The sequence below is a fragment of the Tenrec ecaudatus genome, chromosome 12 (assembly GCF_050624435.1).
Source record: "Tenrec ecaudatus isolate mTenEca1 chromosome 12, mTenEca1.hap1, whole genome shotgun sequence".
In the NCBI taxonomy this organism is placed as follows: domain Eukaryota; kingdom Metazoa; phylum Chordata; class Mammalia; order Afrosoricida; family Tenrecidae; genus Tenrec; species Tenrec ecaudatus.
In genome coordinates this window covers 136117049-136134949 of record NC_134541.1, presented here as the reverse complement: position 1 = coordinate 136134949, position 17901 = coordinate 136117049, and the positions used below count along the sequence as shown (strand labels likewise).

General features: G+C 56.1%; 2 protein-coding genes across 4 annotated transcripts; one reads left to right on the top strand and one right to left on the bottom strand.

The window, feature by feature from the left end:
- Window positions 1-415: 415 nt before the first annotated feature.
- On the top strand, window positions 416-11680 carry SUMF2 (sulfatase modifying factor 2). 2 transcript variants are annotated; one of them, XM_075565025.1, is made up of 9 exons: window positions 416-548; window positions 2212-2368; window positions 2782-2896; window positions 3193-3237; window positions 3597-3747; window positions 5203-5258; window positions 9817-9901; window positions 10071-10215; window positions 11137-11680. In XM_075565025.1, the coding sequence occupies exons 1-9, from the start codon at window positions 485-487 to the stop codon at window positions 11219-11221; spliced, it is 903 nt and encodes a 300-aa protein (XP_075421140.1). In that variant the 5' UTR covers window positions 416-484; the 3' UTR covers window positions 11222-11680. The 2 variants fall into 2 exon arrangements, with proteins under 2 accessions (XP_075421140.1, XP_075421141.1); XM_075565026.1 differs by lacking the exon at window positions 416-548 and adding an exon at window positions 1707-1828 and having other exon boundaries at window positions 11137-11676.
- A 178-nt stretch (window positions 11681-11858) lies between these two features.
- Window positions 11859-17647, bottom strand: PHKG1 (phosphorylase kinase catalytic subunit gamma 1). 2 transcript variants are annotated; one of them, XM_075565022.1, is made up of 9 exons: window positions 17565-17647; window positions 16534-16712; window positions 16184-16238; window positions 13392-13457; window positions 13114-13277; window positions 12721-12811; window positions 12497-12650; window positions 12285-12410; window positions 11859-12184 (listed from the first exon to the last, which is right to left on the bottom strand). In XM_075565022.1, the coding sequence occupies exons 1-9, from the start codon at window positions 17645-17647 to the stop codon at window positions 11942-11944; spliced, it is 1161 nt and encodes a 386-aa protein (XP_075421137.1). In that variant the 3' UTR covers window positions 11859-11941. The 2 variants fall into 2 exon arrangements, with proteins under 2 accessions (XP_075421137.1, XP_075421138.1); XM_075565023.1 differs by having other exon boundaries at window positions 16184-16233; window positions 16556-16712.
- Window positions 17648-17901: the final 254 nt, after the last annotated feature.

Sequence of the window (17901 nt, the reverse complement as noted above, 5' to 3'; positions counted from 1 at the left end):
AGCAAGGACTTGCTGGTGCTTACCAGTCTAGCAAAGCAGGTGAGCCTTTTCAAGATTTGACGGACGGAGCACTGCTGGTTGTAGAGGTTACCACTGAGAATGGCATTTCCCTCCCGAACTTCTGGGAGCCCCCTTGTAGGCGGCACAGAACTAAGGTCCGCAGGTGTGTGGCACGCACAGGGCACGCAGGAAACGGATGCACAGGGGCTTGAGGGTGGTTTGCAAACCATGAAACATGGGCGTCGTTGGAACCCAACTACAATTACAGTAGTTGCCCCCGAAGGGCGGCGACTGCCCGTGTTTTGCAGGGATCCCTCGGGCTGGCGGGAGCGCTCCAGAAGCTGGCAGGAAGCGAGCGGGAAGGGCAGTACGCCGCGTGCGCGGGGCGGGGCCTTCCGGGCGTCGTGCGTCAGGGGCGGGGCCGAGGGCCGACCTCGCTCTCGTGGCGCCCAGTGCTTCCGCGCTTCCCCGCTTCCCAGCGAGCATGGGCTCTTCGCCGCCCCTGCTGCCCCTGCTGCCCGTGCTGCTCGCCCCGTGGCTCCAGCCAGGTCAGTGTGCTGACCGGCCCACTCGCCCGGGAGGGAGCTTCGCCTGGAGGGCGGGGAGCGGACGGCGGCTGACAATGACCGCGGGACCGCGCGCGCCTTGCTTCCCTCCTAACTTCGTTCTTTGCAGTCTCTTCAACGGGAGAACGTAAACGAGACGAACAAAACGGTTCCCCCCACCCCACCCCCGCCTGCCCGCTCCTGCCCGCGACCCCATTTTTCTCTTGTCATCTATGGGGCCCGCACTGAGTGTGTCAATGAGGATATGCTGTGGGGTCGGTTCCAGCTCACCCAGTGTACAAAAAAACAGGGTGAAACACTGCTGTCTGGGCCCATCCTCACGATCTGAGCTGATTGTGGAAGAGGACTGGAGACCTGGGCTGCCTCTGGAGCACGTACAGAACTTACATACACACCCTGCATGAAAACCAAGCTCAGTGCCATTGAGTCGGGCTCAGAGCTGCCCTGTGGAAAGGGGTAGAGCTGCCCTCAGGGGTTTTGAAGTCTCTAAGACAGTAGAATGCCCTCTTTCCTGCAGAGCAGCTGGTGGTGTAGAACCACTGACCCTTCACGTTACACAGCCCAAAGCGTAACCACTTTGCCACCAAGCTCCTGCCAGGACATCATTCCCAAAGAGTGTGGCCCTTTGGGAAAAGCTCTGAGCTGGAAACTAGAAGACTCGGATCTAGTCTTGTCCCCTGCTAACTATTAATTTTCCTTTCTGGGTCTTCATTTCCACCCGACCCCTTTAATTCTATGATTCCCGGAGGCAAAAGACAGACCGAGTGGAAAGCAGCTCATTTAATGACAGCTTCTTGAGCACTCCCGCCAGCCTGAGGGATCCCTGCAAAACACTGGCAGTCGCCGCCCTTGGGGAGCAACTACTGTAATTGTAGTTGGGTTCCAACGACGCCCATGTTACATGGTTTGCAAACCACTCTCAAGCCCCTGGTGTATTCGTTTCCTGTGTGCCCTGTGCGTGTCACACACCTGCGGACCTTAGTTCTGTGCCTCCTACTAGGGGGCTCCCAAAAGTTCGTGAGGGAAATGCCATTATCCTTTTCAGCCAGCAGAAAGCAAAGTTTATTTGGAAAGAGAAGCACCAATGCAACAGGTGGGGACTTGAGTGAGTTGCCCCTGTTCTCTCTTAATTCCATTTGTCCAAGGACTTCTTGAGGCCCCTTCCGAGATGAAAAAATACGGAGTTGAGGAGCGCTACAAATGACTAGGAGTTCAGCAAGAGGAGAGGAAACTATGGAGAAGTAGAGTGGGCAGAAGTACAGGTAGGAAAGCCGCAGATGTGTCGCCGGGGACACGGTCTAGGTTGACCCAACTGGGACAGAGGGCTGGGGAGAGGACTGAAGAGCTAAGGAAGACATTTGGTGGAAATCTACCCAGGTCCAAGCGTTTCTCAATCACCCCCTCTGAGATCATTAGACGCTATCTCCATTTCATCATGGGGCGATTGAAACATCGATGTCGTAATGTGCTGAAACTCCCCTGGCAACTTGAGTGCCATTTCATCAGGATGTAAATGAAGATCGAAAGCCGAGTGTCTGCACCTTCTTTGTTTTCTTCATTATAGCATCGTGTGTCTTTTGGTACACAGAGTACCACTTGTTTTCAGGACCTGCATGTCCCATGTAGGGCTCCTTCGTCCCTGCAGGAAATGGACAGATTGCCGGCATGGTCCAGCTGCCAGGTGGGAAGTTTCAGATGGGCACAAATTCTCCAGACGCCCGAGATGGGGAGGGGCCTGCCCGGGTGGTGACTGTTAAACCCTTTGCCATCGACATATTTCCTGTCACCAACAAAGACTTCAGGTATGTCCGGCATTTCTCCAGGCCCACTGATCCTCATCCCTGATCCAGGGCTCAGACAGCAGAAGGGACAGGAAAGTGGGACAGATGGACAATAGCACCCAGCGAGGAAGTGGGAATAGTGCTGGGACATTGATGGTATCGTCATCTGTGCCGCAAAACACGTGTATAAATGACTGAATGGAAAACCCATGAGCTCTGTAACCTTTCACTCAAATCATGTCACACCAACACACACACACACACACACACACACACACACACACAGAGGGTTTGAAAAACTATGTGGGAAAACGGAACGCAAAGATGGTAAGAGTGTTTCCACGACTTTTTCGAAGCCCTGGAACACGAGGTTCTCCTGAGCGGGAAGGGGGCCGGGGTCCCTGTCAGCTGAACCAGGTGCAACCTTTCTGCAGGGAGTTTGTCCGGGCGAGCAAATACCGGACGGAGGCGGAGTCCTTCGGATGGAGCTTTGTCTTTGAGGACTTGGTCTCCGATGAACTGAAGAAGAAAGCCAGCCACGACATGCAGGTGAGAGAACCTTAGCTTGCTGCTGAGGGCGTGGTCCCTGGCTGGAGGCCCTGTGGGACACGCCCTCCTGGGGGCTGCAGACCCGAGAGCTGGAGGCTGAGCGGAAGCTAGAGAAGCCCACCTCAGAAGAAGAGTTGCTGCCTGGGGAAAGACGCAGATGGATCTTGGGTCAGATAGGGTTCCACTGAACCGGCAAGGGGAGATCTTGACTAGCCTCAGTGCCACCGCCTCCCAGAGATCAACTGAGCCTCAGCCTCAGGCGCCTGCACCTTACACTCGGGCTCCTTCTCTTTCAGGCTCTCCTCTGGTGGTTTCCTGTGGATAAGGCATTTTGGAGGCAGGTAATAAGTGTTGGTTTCTATACCTCATTCTCTACCCCCAGTGAAGTGCAATGACCTTCCTCGACCCTTTGCCTACCAGGATGCTACGCCCAGTTGAAAAGGATGATGGGAAGAAGGGGTCTCAGGACCAGCCAAGCATTCTGGTCTCCTCTGCCCTGCTCCTTTTTCCTTTTCCCATGGTTCATTCCCACTCCTTGTCGCCGTCTCTTCCCTGCCCCACCTCTGCTCTCTGCTCCCCCACTAGCTCTTCTGACTCCTTGTTCCCTCTCGTGGTAAATGCTGAGCCCAGGCTACTAAGCCAAGCCTTCCGCAGACTTCCGTGACCCCACAAGCCTGTCTGCCTTCACCCTGGCTGTCAGCCTGCAGGTCCCGGCTCCGGCATCCGAGAGAGACTGGAGCTGCCTGTGCTCCATGTGAGCTGGAACGACGCCCGGGCCTACTGTGCGTGGCGCGGGAAGCGGCTGCCCACCGAGGAGGAGTGGGAGTTCGCCGCACGAGGGGGCCTACAGGGTATGCAGCGCCAAGGGGGTTTCCCTCTGTTTTGGTGCCCTCCCTGCCATGCAGCGGGGCACTCTGTAGGGTGCAAGGGTTCTTGATCCCTGGAGCCAAACCCACTGCCGCCGTTGCTCCTGACTCCTGGCGACCCTATAGGACAGAGTACAACAGCTCCAGAGGATTTGCCAGACACTAATGCTTAACAGGGGAAGGCCTCATCTCTTCTACAGAGCAGCAGGTAGATTTGAACTGTCAGTCTTGCCCTGAGCAGCCTGAGGATTACACCACTGGGCTCCAGGGTAGCTTAAACTGCCTGTAGTGCAGGATGAAATGCTATTTCGATAAAACACAATACTTAACAAGGAGCAGCTGGAAAGATGGAGTGGAAGGTCGGACAGACAGGCAGGCAGGCCCCAGTCGCTGCTGGTGGTCATTCCACAGATATAAGTGACGTCTCATTACATGCGATCAGAATAACACAACGCAGAGACAGAGAACAGCGGCTACAACTACACCTGTTTTCTGCAGGTGGGATCTGGTGGTTACCGTATATATTCGAGTATCAGCCTATCCGAATATCAGCCGAGGCGCCTAATTTTGCCACAAAGACTGCATAAAACATTCTGGAAAACTCGGCTTATTCACGAGTATATATGGTAATAGAGCAACCTGCTACTCACTTGTAAATGGTTGTCACGGACAACATTGAAAACGAGCGGGAGCCCAGATCCACCCAGACGTGTGGGGTTGCCATGAGTCAGCCTCAACACAACAGTTTTGGAGTCAGTGGTAGCGAAAGTGGTGAGCAGGCGCAGCTGGGGACCCAAAGGTGGTGTGTTCTGGTCCACCCGGAGCACCTCAAAAGTTAGGAAGGCCTGATGGTCTACTTCCCCAACCTTGTGGAGGGCAGTTCCACTCTGACACATGCAGGGGCCACACGTTGGAATCAACACGTTGGCTTTTAACTAAGCAGTGACACGTGAAACTGCGGTTCCCCATAGCAAGCTCCTCTGCCCCGCGGAGTGAACGCGAGCATAGCCATAGGTACCGTCTGGGGTGTGACAAAGGTTGCTTCTTGCTGGTGCATTTATCTCATCTTAGTTCACCAGGCAAGTTTCTCAGTACTTAGTCTCCATCTCTGTACTGATCTCACAAGGGCCATGAACAAACAGTTTACATTCCAGCACGGGTCCAAGAGCCACCTTTAGACTTTCACTGCCCTTTAATACAGCCGGGGCGCACACGGCATGCTGAGTGGAAGGGTGGGTTGGATGGACCCCTGAACGGAGGTCTGTGTGTGGAGGGACTCCTGGACAGAACAGGAAATGGAGGGTGGGCATGGGAAGTATGAATAAATATCTCTCTCTTCTCATCACTCAACCCCTTTTGGTTGCCTCACTCTTTCTGCCCACCCTTCTCCCCCACTAACCCTTCCCCTCCCCCTCCTGCACCATCCCTGACTCCCTGCAGGTCAAGTCTACCCCTGGGGGAATCAGTTCCAGCCCAACCGCACCAACCTGTGGCAGGTGAGGCCTGTGTTTTTCTAGCTCCTGTCCTACCGCGCATTGGTGGCGGCCTGCTGGAGACCGCATAATGGATCAAGCCTCGGGCTGCTAACTGAAAGGGTGTCGGTTCGAACCCACCAGCTCTGCAGGAGAAAGATGGGGCCGCCTGCTTCTGTAAAGATTGACAGCCTCAGAGGCCCTGTGGAGTAGTTCACCTCTGTCCCGAAAGGTCACCGCTGTGAGTCGGAGTTGATGCTGCAGCCGTGGGGCTTGCTGTGGTTTGGTTAATACGCTGGCACAGTGTTTGGCGGGATTCCCAGGACTCTGTTGAGTAGTGACGATAACTGGTAACCCTAGGAGCAGGCGTCCCGGCTCCGTCCTTAAGCTCTGTCAGATGCATCCAGGAACCCATCCCAGTCCAGACCGGTGACATTTGAGCTGATGGCTTGCCATGGTGGGAAGGGCACTCTAGGCTGAGGAGATGTGTGCCCAGCACCGTGCAGAGAGGCTGGTGCCCAGGGAAAGCGGCTGGAAGAGAGGACACAGAGGGTGGGGTAGGGGAGCGGTGGGGAGCAGCTTGTGAAGGGCCAGGTGGTTTCCCTTTTGCCCTGCAAGGTGGTGGGAACCAGCAAAGGTGTTTTGTTTCACGGAAGTCAAAATACCCTCGGGTGTAACAAAAGTATTGGCCGTTCAGCAATTTCTATGCAGACGGCTCACCGAAATCGATCTTACTCCCCGGGCTCTACAACCATGACCAGCCGTTCCAAATCAGACACCAGGGTTCGCAGCAGCCCAGTGCCCCCTCAGCGGTGACTCTGCCCCCTCCCTCCTGCCTCCGGTCACCTCTCTCCATTTGCCTAGTTCAGGTTAGAGGTCAGACACTATGTCAACTCTTAGGACCGACTTATCTCACTCAGCATGATGTTTTCTTCCCCCCCCCGCCCCTCATTTCCCTCTCATTTTATTGGGGGCTTGTACAACACTTATCACAATCCATACATCCATCCATTGCGTCAAGCACATTTGTACATTTGTTGCCATCATCATTCTCAAAACATTTGCTTTCTACTTGAGGCCTTGGTATCAGCTCCTCATTTTTATTCTCCCTCCAAGATCCCCGTCCCTCATGAACCCTTGATAGTTTATAATTTTTTTTTCAGGTCTCACACTTGACTGATGTCTCCCTTCACCCGCTTTTCTGTTGTCCGTCCCCTGGGAGGGGTTTATAGGTAGCTCATTATGATCGGTGCCCTCTTTCTTCCGGCACCTTCCCCTTCCCCTGCTGGCATCGCCCCACCCATTGTTGGTCCTGACGCTGTGGGGTCAGAACTCCAGTTCTCATGGCTGAGTGGTTTGTATTCTCATGCGTGTCTAGGCCCCGGTTTGCTTATCCATTCTTTCCTAGTGCGCATTTCCATTGTCTGCACCCTTGGGGCTGCTGTGAATGGAGCGAACCCTAATGTCCAGCTTTGTGTTCGCATTCCAGCCGAGGAGGTTGTTCCTGCCTTACATTCTATTTGGTTGCCGTTGAGCAGACCTCGGCTGTTTCTCTCTGTGCCAGGTGGTGATGAGGGTGATGTTCCTCGAGTAGGGCAGCGCTCCCCTCTCACCCCGCTAAGTCTTTCCTCCCCGCGAACATGAACCCACTGTCTGCCGAGGTTTCCATCCAGTCTTTTGGTTACTGTCGGCAATCTGATCTCCTACATGAGGGGACTTCAAAGTCTTATGAAAAGTTGAATGAAAAAATAAGGGAATATTTCCATGAACTTATTCGCCCCACACCAAAAAACAAACAAACTCTGAAGCCCTCTCGTAGATAGTCCTGAACAGAGCAGAATGCTCCAAACAGACCATGTTTACAGCTTAGCTGAACTACTGCTTGATTTTAAGAAGACTTCCAGGGGTTTTTGTTTGTTGGAAGGGTTAAAGATGATCTCAGGGCGGTGGCTTTAGGGGTTCGTCCACCCTCCATGACTCCTGAAAATCTAGGAACTAGAGCCCGTGAGAATCTGAGATGCGAGTTTTGTTTTGTTTTTTAATCTTTTTATTAGGTGCTCATACAACTCATCACAATCCATACATACATCAATTATGTAAAGATATGTGTGCATTCATTGCCCTCATTATTCTCAAAACGTTTGCTCTCCACTTAAGCTCCTGGAAGCAGCTCCTCATTTTCCCCCTCCCTCCCACTCCCCCCTCCCTCATGAACCCTTGATAATTTATAAATTATCATTTTGTCATATCTTGACCTGTCTGATGTCTCCCTTCACCCACTTTTCTGTTGTCCATCCCCCAGGGAAGAGGGCACATGTAGATCCTTATAATCGGTTCCCCTTTTCAACCCACCCTCCCTCCACCCTCCCAGTATCACCACTCACACTACTGGTCCTGAAGGGATCATCCGCCCTGGGTTCCCTGTGTTTCCAGTTCCTATCTGTACCAGTGTACATCTCTGGTCTAGCCAAACTTGCAAGGTAGAATTGAGATCATGATAGTGGGTGGGGAGGAAGCATTTAGCAACTGGAGGAAAGTTGTATTTTTCGTAGTTGCTACATCACACCCTGACTGGCTCATCTCCTCCCCAAGACCCTTCTGTAAGGGGATGTCCAGTGGCCTACAAATGGGCTTTGGGTCTCCACTCTGCACCCCCCTTCATTCACAATGATGTGATTTTTTGTTCTGATGATACCTGATCCCTTTGACACCTCGTGATCGCACAGACTGGTGTGCTTCTTCCATGTGGGCTTAGTTGCTTCTGAGCTAGATGGCCGAGAATCTGAGATTCTGTTCTGTATTCTCCGCCTGTATAGAAGCATTGTTCCCTGTCTTCTTTTATGGGCTCTTTGGTCAAATGCTCAGGAACGGCTGTTGGGCACCATCCCCGTCTTCTGGTCTCAGGGTTAAGGAAGCAGCTACTGAGGTAGTTAGCTATACACATTGTTCCTCGTTCTTCTAAAGCATCAGAAGCTTCCAAGCACAGGGCTGGCATCCCTTTGATGATGGGGTATGCCACATTGTCCCGGTGGGGTCAGATCGTGGGGCCAGATGAAGTGGACCTGAGTGTGACAGGAAGTCTCTGAAGTCAAGGCTATGTGGCAGTCCTGAGGACTGGAAAACACCAAACAGGCTAAGTTTGATACAAGGTTTGCTAACTAGCCAGCTTTGGGGAGGTAGAAGAGAATCGACCGACATCAAGCATGAATCCAAGTTTGGGGTGATGGCATTTTCCATTTTCCAAAGTAAATCAACAGCATGCCTCAGTTGGAGGGCTCGAACTTGATTTGTGAGTTTTTGTTTTTTGAGAAAAATTAGCTTTTGAACTTGCCTGGAGCTTAGGGTAGGGACCTGGGTCAGAGAGGTGGGAATACCCACACGTCCCGCAGGGAGACTTAGCGAGTGGAGGAAGCCGGTAGCTGGACGAGAACCCTTGGAGGCACCACCAGGGAGAGTCACCACCCTCCGGATGGCCTTAGCTCATCCTGGCTGTGAGCGTGGAGCTCCACAGTTGTCCCAACTCCACTGGAAGTACCTGAGATGTCAACTCTTTATAGGAGCAGATGGTTGATCCCACGTGAAAAACAAACGCACTGCCTTTGAGTCGATTCTGGCTCATAGCAACCCTATAGGGCAGGCTAGCAGACCTGCTCCTATGGGTTTTAGGGCCTCCAGGAGGAGAATGCTCCGTCTGTCTCCTTCAGAGCGGCTGGTAGTTTTGAACTGGTAACCTTGCAGCTAGCAGCCCAATGGTTAACCACTAGGCCACCAGGGTCCTGCTTGAATCCCTTAGAGCTGGATGGTAAGAAAGCCTGCTGCTCAAGGCAGCCAAGTTTTACTTGTTAAAGCCAAAGGAGGGTTTGGATTTAAGAAGACTCCAGCAAGGAACCGCTTTGGTTTCTGGTTTAAAAGAGCAGTCCTTTCAGGAATGGTAGTTTTTTGCTTTTAAATGGAGACAAACCTTGTGAGGAGTCAATGAGAAATGTCGCCAATCCAGCACAGAACCTAGCACACGGAGAGTGTCGAGTAAACGATAAGCCCTTCACCTCCACCCACCCACCAACGCCGTCCCCCCACCGAAGAGCAGCTGCCAAACTGCCGGCAGCTGAAACCCTGATAGCAAGGAGCGGAGCGCGTTGGACGAATTGCAGCTGCTGTGGGTAAAGAGCAGGAGGGGGCGGTGGTAACTGGGGTGGGGGTGATGGGCAGAGAGGTTCCTGAGGAGGTGGTAGGGAGTGGGCTTCCTGCTCTGGGGCTGAGGAAACAGGATCAGCTCAGGAAAAGGATCAGTCCATCTCCATCGGGCACCAGAGCTTGAGGGGAGGGGGTGGCTTATGGTAGAGTGGGCAGTAGGTGAAGGGACAGCCACACACACTCTGAGCCAGCCAAGGGCTCAAACAGGACAGGGAGTGGGGAGCTGAGGGGAGGGACTTGTCTGTGGTCCCCATGCCCTCCCACATGGCACAGGAAGATAACCTTGCTGTTGCGCTGGGCACCGTGTGATGGCCTGGGTGCTGCCATGGGCACGCAGGAGCTCACCCTGAGACTTAGTATGTCTTCCCATCTGGATTTCTCCCTTCAGGGAACATTTCCCAAAGGTGACCGGGCCGAGGACGGCTTCCACGGGGCCTCCCCGGTGAACGCGTTCCCCCCACAGAACAGCTACGGTAAGGTGCCATCCTGATTCCTGATGGATTGGTGGGTGGGATTCTTCTACCCAATGCTTGAGGCTGAGAAAAGCCCCCACCCCCACTGCTACCCTGGGTTGTGAAGGGTGGGGGTGGGGGTGGGGAAGCCCTGGGCTCCTCATCCAGTGACTGGTCTGCTGGGCACCAGGTCTCCACGACCTCATGGGCAACGTGTGGGAGTGGACAGCCTCGAGCTACCAGTCTGGCAAGCAGGACATGCGCGTCCTCCGGGGGGCATCCTGGATCGACACCGTCGATGGCTCCGCCAACCACCGAGCTCGGGTCACCACTAGGTGAGGGGCCTGGGCCAACGGGAACCAGCTCGGGCCAGAACACACCCAGCGTGAGGGCTGTGGGCCAGAGGCAAGGGTCTGGGTGCTGGCTCCTGAGCAGGGTGGCATCTGAGCCACTGTGTGCTGGGTGCAGAGATGCCAGGGCACAGGGACTCCCCCAGAACATGGGCTGTTCCCTGCCAGCTCAGTGTGGCACCCGGGGGCCCATGTGGCCCACTCCTCTTCCTGGGTTTCCTGTCTTGTCTGTACTGTGAGGCTGGCAGAGGGCTTTGGCATGGCCACATCTGGGGAGCCAGTGGTCATGGACTCTTCAAATGGGCAGGGGCAGGAAAGGCCATTTTCCAAACCCCTTAGTTTTACAACCAAGGAAGAGTGGCCCCGGTACCTACTCAGCCCACTGAGGGTGATGGTGGACCGAGGTGGCCAGGCCTGTCTCCACACTGCTCTCTCAGCTGGCAGAGGTAATCAGGTGGCTTCCTTTGCAAACCCTCTGCCCTGGGCATGTGGGGCCTCAGGACATTCCAACTCCCAGAAGTTCCCAGGATGTGGAAGCCCCTGGCTTTTCCAGGACCAAATTGTGAGCAAGTATTGGCCTAGATTAACGATTGGCCCAAAGACTGGGAAACTGGGTGGTCAGCCTTCTGGGACAGATCTGCCTTCCAGGGTGGGTGGGGCAATGGCAGATGAAGAAAGATGAGTGTGAGCTCCCCAGTGGGTCAGTGCTGTGACGGGATCACTCCCTCCTCAGTCCCCCGTTTCCCCCCTCTGCAATAGGGCAGGGCCCTCCCACCTGCTTCAGTCTAGACCTGGCTGGCCCAGTCCTTCAGCCACACAGGAGGCACTCAGGGGTCGGAAAGGAAGTTAAGTCAATGGGCCTTCCTCAGCCAATGCCCCTTTTCTCTCCCCCCTTTCCGGTGGCAGGATGGGCAACACCCCTGATTCAGCCTCAGACAACCTAGGCTTCCGCTGTGCGTCCAGTGAGGGTCACCCACGCGGGGAGCTGTGAGCAGCCCTACACAGGCCAATCGCCACCCCAGCTGGACAGGGCAGCCACTGAGTACAGTTTAGATTCTGCCTCAGCCGCCGAGGGACCACATCCTCCCCAATCCTGCAGTGGCGCCTCACACCAGCCCTAGGGGATCCTGCTCCTGGAGAGGAGACATCCCCAGCCCCATCCCCATCCCAATGGTGGCCCGGAGCCGTCCAGGAATCACCCATCAGGAGTCAGACATTGCGACTGCTGGAACCAGCTGGTTGGGAAGACGTTTAAAATTTTTGCCTGGGGACTGGGCTCCCAGGTGCCCGCTGTTTTCCCGGCCAATGGCTGGAGGAGGAGGAACCCGCTTCCTTCCACAGCCCCCTCCCCACGTCTGTAATGTCAAGTGCAGTAAAAGGCCAGGTCCCTCTGCAGAAGGTGGCCTTCTGGGAACATGCTGGGTGGTGGCAGATCAGGAAGACAGCCTCTGGAAGCTTTCCATCTGCTGGGGCGTGACCTCCACGGCTGTGTAGGGACAGTCCCCGGCCCATGTGGTGTCCCTGGACACCATGGGGTGGTCAGGACACTCCCTGAGGGCGTGCGTGCGCCCATGCCGGGGGCTTCCCAAAGAGAGCAGCAGCAGCCACCTGGACCGGCCCAGCCCACGTCTGTCCGGGGTGGTGGGTGCGCTGGCGTGGAGGGGACAGTGCCCCAGCCCGGGGGACCCCTCAGTCGGTGCGCTGCCAGCCTTCAGGAGTCCTCGGCCAGCAACAGCAGCGTGGCCTTAGGGGTGTTCTCGAAGAGAGCCGCGCGGTTCTGCTGCTGCCCCTTCTTCACCCAGTGGCCGTAGACACGGAAGGCGCAGGCGTCGATGAGGCGGCGCAGCGGGCGCAGCGCGTACGGGTCGCGGATGACCGTCTCCCGGGTCACGGGCTTGACGCGGTGGTACTGGTAGTAGATCCGCACCGAGGCCAGCACGGTCAGCGCGATCACCTGGGGAAGGGGGCGAGACCAGCCACTGCCATTGAGTTCCCCGGCCCGCCTGAGTGACCCCATGGCGCCCCTCTCCTCGCCCAAGGGGTGGGGGACGCACCTTGAACTTGCCCCGGGGGCTGAAGTGCCGCACCTCCTCCACCACGTACTGCTGGAAGAAGGGGTGCGCCAGGGCCTCCTCGGCCGAGCAACGGTCCTGCGGGCTCACCACCAGGAAGCGGGAGATCTGGGAATCCGGGGGGTTGAGGGGAAGGTGTCTGGCCGAGTTTCTCCCCCTATCCCCCTTCCCTCCCCCCAGCAGCGCCCCCTCACCAGGTCCTTCACCGTGTCTGAGTAGTCGTCCCACTCCGGGGAGCCGAACTGGTAGTTGCCGCTGACTATCATTCGCAGCATCAGCATCTGCTTCCGGTGCCAGAAGGGTGGGGAGCCGGCCAGCAGGGTGTACATGATGACACCGGTGCTCCACCTGGGGGTGCCGGGCCGCTGACACACCCAGCCCCCCCCCACACACACCACCTCCCTCCACGCACACTCACATGTCCACCTCCTTCCCGTAACCAGGGTGACTGTCGTCCATGGAGCACTGGATGATCTCGGGGGCCAGGTAAATGGGCGTCCCGCACACCTCTGCAGGCACAGAGCCAGCCTGAGGGTCAGGTGGCGTGGAGGGGCTGGCAGGGTGCTCAAAATCAAACTCACTGCTACCCAGTCAATTCTAACTGCGTCCCAGGGACCCTGTAGGGCAGGGTGAAACTGCCCCTGTGGGTCTCCCAGACTATTTAACTTCCACTGTCCTAACCCCGGGCCACCAGCTCAGGGGGTAGGAGGCAGCCATGGGCCCTGGGCACTGGATGCCAGTCCCGACCCTCTGGCCCTGGAAGTAGCCTGGCGGAAATCGGTTTTCTGGGGTGGGAGCTGGGTGTTCGGACCTCGCAGCCTCTCTCCTGGCTGCAGCTGGCAGGAGAAGCCGAAGTCGGTGAGCTTGATGTTCTTGTGGTCATCCAGCAGGATGTTCTCGGGCTTCAGGTCGCGGTGCACGATGTTGAGCCTGTGCAGGGCGCAGATCACCTCCAGCAGGGCGCGCATGATCTTCCTGCATGGGCGGAACAACGCTGACAGCAGGTGGTGGCACCCAGGCCCCGCAGACTGCCCAGGTCGCCGGCCTGGCACGTGCCCTGCTGCTGCCCCTCTGCCCTGGCTCCCTCACCTGGTTTCTCTCTCGCTCAGGGTGACCTTCTCGGTGAGGTAATCAAAGAGCTCTCCTTGCCTCATTCTGTAGGGACAAAGGAAGTGTTGGCAGATGGATCCTTCTGTTCCCAAAGAGCTGTCCACCACCCTAACATGCCAGAGGGACAAAGTGGGTCACTCCCCACCAGGAACCCCATCGGCGAGGAGCCAGTGAGGGGCAGTGGGTAACACCATGAGGGTACCCCCCATCTGCGAGTAATGACACAGATGGTGTCTCAGGCTGGAAGGTGATTGGAAAGACAGGTGGACAGAGGGCAGGTAGACAGGCGAGGTGGGGCCAGGGTTCCAGGAGGGGAGATGGCTTCCTCTAGGGCTATGAATTGTAGTCTGAGCTTCTCATTTCCTGGGTTGATGTGGAGCGAGATCTTCGTGCAACCATCTAGTTGCGCTCCCAGGAGAGCTCGTGGGAGCAGCTTTCGAAATAGCTTTCCTCAAGCCAAGGATCCGCACTTTGAGGCTCAGGGGCCTGCCCAGGGGCAGAGGCAGGTCTGCAGGAATTCTGAGTCTCCCTTGATTAAGCAGGGAAGCATGCGGCCTGCGTCCACCCACCCCTCCTGGAAAGAAGCAGGGTTCCCTAGGGAAAGAGGGGAGCAAGGGAAGTGAGTGCGAGCCTGGCCTTGGCTGGGGGCTGGGGAGCAGGGAGGGTGGCCTTGTGTGGGGAGACTGCTGAGGCTAGCCTTGGTTCCTACAGGCCAGGATGAGGCCAGCTTCTATCATTTTACTTTTGCTTTCAAGGCCCCAGAGCAACCGGGAGGCCTGGTACAGCACAGCGCTTCAGCATTTGGCTGCCATGTGAGAGGTCAGCAGTTCAAGCCCACTAGCCACTCTTTCGGGGCGAGATGAGGCAGGTTGCTTCTGTAAAGATCACAGCCTTGAAAACCCTATGGGGCCATTCTACCCTGTTCTGTAGGGTGGGAGGGAGTCAGAATTGACTGGCCGCCAGCAGCAATGCCAGCGACTGTGAGTGGCGGCCCAGCAGCAAAAAGGACTCAGCTGTTCAACACTGGTTCGTGAGCGGCTTAGTTGTACACACAGGCAAAGAGGCCTAGGTGGTGCCGAGGGTTGTGTATTAGGTTGTTAACAGCAAGGTAGGCTTTTCAACCCCACCCCCACCCCGGAGATTTCCTGCTCCTGTAAAGATTAATAGTCTCAGATAACCCTAGGTCGGGGCTGCCATGAGTCGGAATCAACTTGATGGCAGTGGATTTGGGTTGGCTGGATGGCGGGTTTTCCCCTCCCAGTCCAAAAGCCCTTCACTGAGGGAGTGCAGCTAGAATGCATGACGCTGCAAGTAATACTTAACCTGCGTGGGTCATGACCGCCTGAGAAACCAGCCCCGAAATGAGCAGTTGTAAAGATTGGCGGCCTGGGAGGCCCACAGGGCCAGTTCGGTTCTGCCCTCCGAGGACGCTGTGAGTTGGGATTGATTTGATGGCAGTGGATCTGGTGGGTGTTTTTTGTTTTTTTTGGTGGGGGCTTGGATTTCTTTTAACTCACTACTGTGAACAAGGTGAAGGTTTGCGGAGCAGGTCATCATAGTTTTACATTCAGCATCCTATACACGTGATTGGTTGGAGGGTTTGGTTTTTGCTTTGCTTTTCACGTGGCCTCTGACCCACCAGCTCTCTACCCCGAGCCAGGCTGCCGATCCCCACAAGGCCACCTTGCTGTCCCTGGAACATGCCAGGCCCAGGCACTGGCCCTTCCCCTCCTCCACAGGAGGCTCTTTGCTGTGATCCCTCCTGACTTCGTGTTCCGTACAAGTCACCTCTGAGCAACCCCTGGGCCACTCCATCGAAAACAGCCTTCCACTGTCTAGCCTTGGCTCTGCCCTCTGTTCATGGACACAGGACACGAAGCCAAGATAGCGTTTGTTTTCTGTCTGTTTCCAGTGAAAATGCCGACACGAAGTCAAGGATGTCATCTGCCTTGTGCACCACTGTATCCTCCAAGCCAGGAGTAATGACTGTGTGACACCCACTCTTGTCCTTGGTCACTGCCCTCAGGCTGGCCCTGACTCATGGAGACCCCACACACCATGGAAGGAAATGATACCCAGTCCCGTGTCATCCCATGATCAGCTGTGGGTTGGGGTTGGACTGTGAAAATCTATCGGGTTTGCACTGGCTGATTTTTTTGAAGTAGATTGCCAGCCTTATTTTTTAGTCTGTCCGCATCATCAGCCCGTAAACCTTCACTGGCAGGTAGCGGGAGGTGGGTGGGACAGGACTCAAACTTGGGTCTCCCACATGCTACCCCTGGGCCCCTGCTGCTGACTCATGCACTGTCATTCTAGTCAAAAGGCATCACACTTTTAAGATAAGTAAACCTCCCAAGAGCTCCAGTGATTGTTACCCCCCATCATACAAATGTGGTAGGGCACTGGACTGCAAACAAACTGCAAGGTCGGCAGTTTAAAACCGCCCGCCACTCGGAGAAAGAGCGACAAGCCATTCTACTCCCAGTAAGAGTCAGTCTCAGAAACCCACCAGGACCGGTCTGCCCTGTCTTCCAGGCTAGCTATGAGTTGAAATCGACTGGGCGGCATTGAGTTGAATGCAGATGAGGAAACGGATCGTTAGAGGGCTTGCCCGGCCTGTGAGTGGGTCTGACCCCAGGCTGATGTCTGAAGCCTTTGCACCCCTCTCTGACGTCCACGGTGGAGGGGCCTGAAAGTGCTGGGGCACCAGGCATGCTCTGAATGCTTGGAGGGCCCCCAGGGTGTGGCCAGCCCTGGGACCCCATACTCACAGGTCAAACACCAAGAAGAAGAAAGTGTTGGTCTCGTAAGTGTCCTTCAGCTGGACTGAAAGAGAAACCAGTGACTGGCTGAACTCCGGCCGCAGAGCAGGGGGACGGGGGCTACAGACACTGAGGGGCCCAGGCTGATGTGGATGGAGGCTGCCGCACGGCAGGCCTCAAAGGGCGTCCAGCAGAGGAGTGGACAACCCGGGACTTCAGATGCCCTCACTCTAACCTCCCCCCACACCTCTGTCCCCATAGCAGTGAGGGCAGAACAGAATGCAGGGCGGGTGCAAGGGGCCCCTCCGTGGGTGGAGCTGCCCCAGGGAGTGACAGAGCACCCTGGCACAGGCACTCACTGATGTTGGGGTGGCCGGAGACCTTGTGCAGGATATCCACTTCCTTCAGCGTGGCCTCACGAAGCTCCTGCACCTCCTGGGGGCTGAAGTTGCCTCCACCCGTGATGTCAATGATCTTCACAGCGTAGTCCTGCCGCGTGGGCTTGTGGATGCAGCGCCTGACGACGCTGCTCACGCCCCTGGGGCCCAGAGACGCCAGGATGAGGCCGCTGCAGCCCTGTCACCCACTGCCCCGACTCCCAGGGAGCTCTCAGGGTGGGTGGTGGGTGGGATGAAGGATCTGTTCCCCAGGTAGTGCAAACAGCTAACCCTCGGCTGCTGACCAAAAGTTTGGAGGCTCAAGGCCACCCCAGGGTGCCTCAGAGGAAAGACCTGGCAATCTGCTTCCAAAAGGCCAGCTACTGAAAGCCCAGGGGAGCTCCATTCTACTCTGACCCACTCCGGGTCGCTGTGAGTCACAACCAACTTAACTGCAACTCGCTTTTAAACGCGAATCAGGGACACGGCCCACAGCTCATGAGTAATAAGCTTGATGTCAGGATCCTTGACCCTGAGCTCCGTGCTCCTCCCCTCCCGCAGTCAGGAAGACGCTCTGCCTTCCCTCTGACCCTGACTTGGGGTTGGCTTATCGATGTTGCTCGCACGGAGGGAGGGAGTACAGGAGATAGATCTCTTTGCCAGGAGGGAAACCTCTCTCTAGCTGCCATCAAGTGGGTCCCTGGCTTCCGGAGACCCACACAATGGAGTCGAGTCAGAGGATTTTTTTCACTAGCCAGCTTGTGGAAGGAAATCTCCAGGCCTTTCTTCCTAGTGCTCCTCTTTCTGGAAGCTATGCTGATGCAGGCTCAGCACCCCACTAGCCTCCACTAATGAAGTAAGCAGGAGGCGTGCAGCCCAGGAATCGAACCCGAGGCTTAGTGGCAGGCAAGAAGTCTTTCCCCACTGCCAGGAGGGTGTACCCCCAAACTGACTAAATGTTGGGGTGGAAGCCAGGCCCAAACAGTGGAGCGAGGAGAGGGGCGTGGTCTCACCTGCCCAGGATCTCCTTGGGCTCATAGTTCTCGTAGAAGCCCTTTGTGGAGTGGGAGTCCGGCAGCGCCTCATCCCAGGTCATACTTGGCTCTGAGCAGCTCTGGGAAGGGAACAGAAAGAAGCTGTCAGCCTCCTGGGCCTGGGCGAGGTACTTCTCACTCTGGGTGCCTCCTCACACAGGCTGGACCCCACATCCTCAGCCAGCCTCGGTCTCACACTCTGCTGATCTCTAGGGTGATAGTGTCCCCTCCCGTGCTCACCTTGCACCCACAGTTTTGGAAAGAGCTCCCCAAATGCTTCCTACTGGCTACAAACTCCTAAGAGGACTTTCTACTC

Coding starts and splice junctions, on each gene's coding strand:
- SUMF2 (XM_075565025.1), top strand. CDS start 485: ATGGGCTCTTCGCCGCCCCTGCTGCCCCTGCTGCCCGTGCTGCTCGCC. Junction 2,369..2,781: donor GTCACCAACAAAGACTTCAG/GTATGTCCGGCA, acceptor ACCTTTCTGCAG/GGAGTTTGTCCGGGCGAGCA. Junction 2,897..3,192: donor AAGCCAGCCACGACATGCAG/GTGAGAGAACCT, acceptor CTTCTCTTTCAG/GCTCTCCTCTGGTGGTTTCC.
- PHKG1 (XM_075565022.1), bottom strand. CDS start 17,647: ATGACCTGGGATGAGGCGCTGCCGGACTCCCACTCCACAAAGGGCTTC. Junction 13,278..13,391: donor CTGAGCGAGAGAGAAACCAG/GTGAGGGAGCCA, acceptor CCGCCCATGCAG/GAAGATCATGCGCGCCCTGC. Junction 12,411..12,496: donor CAGACACGGTGAAGGACCTG/GTGAGGGGGCGC, acceptor CCGGATTCCCAG/ATCTCCCGCTTCCTGGTGGT.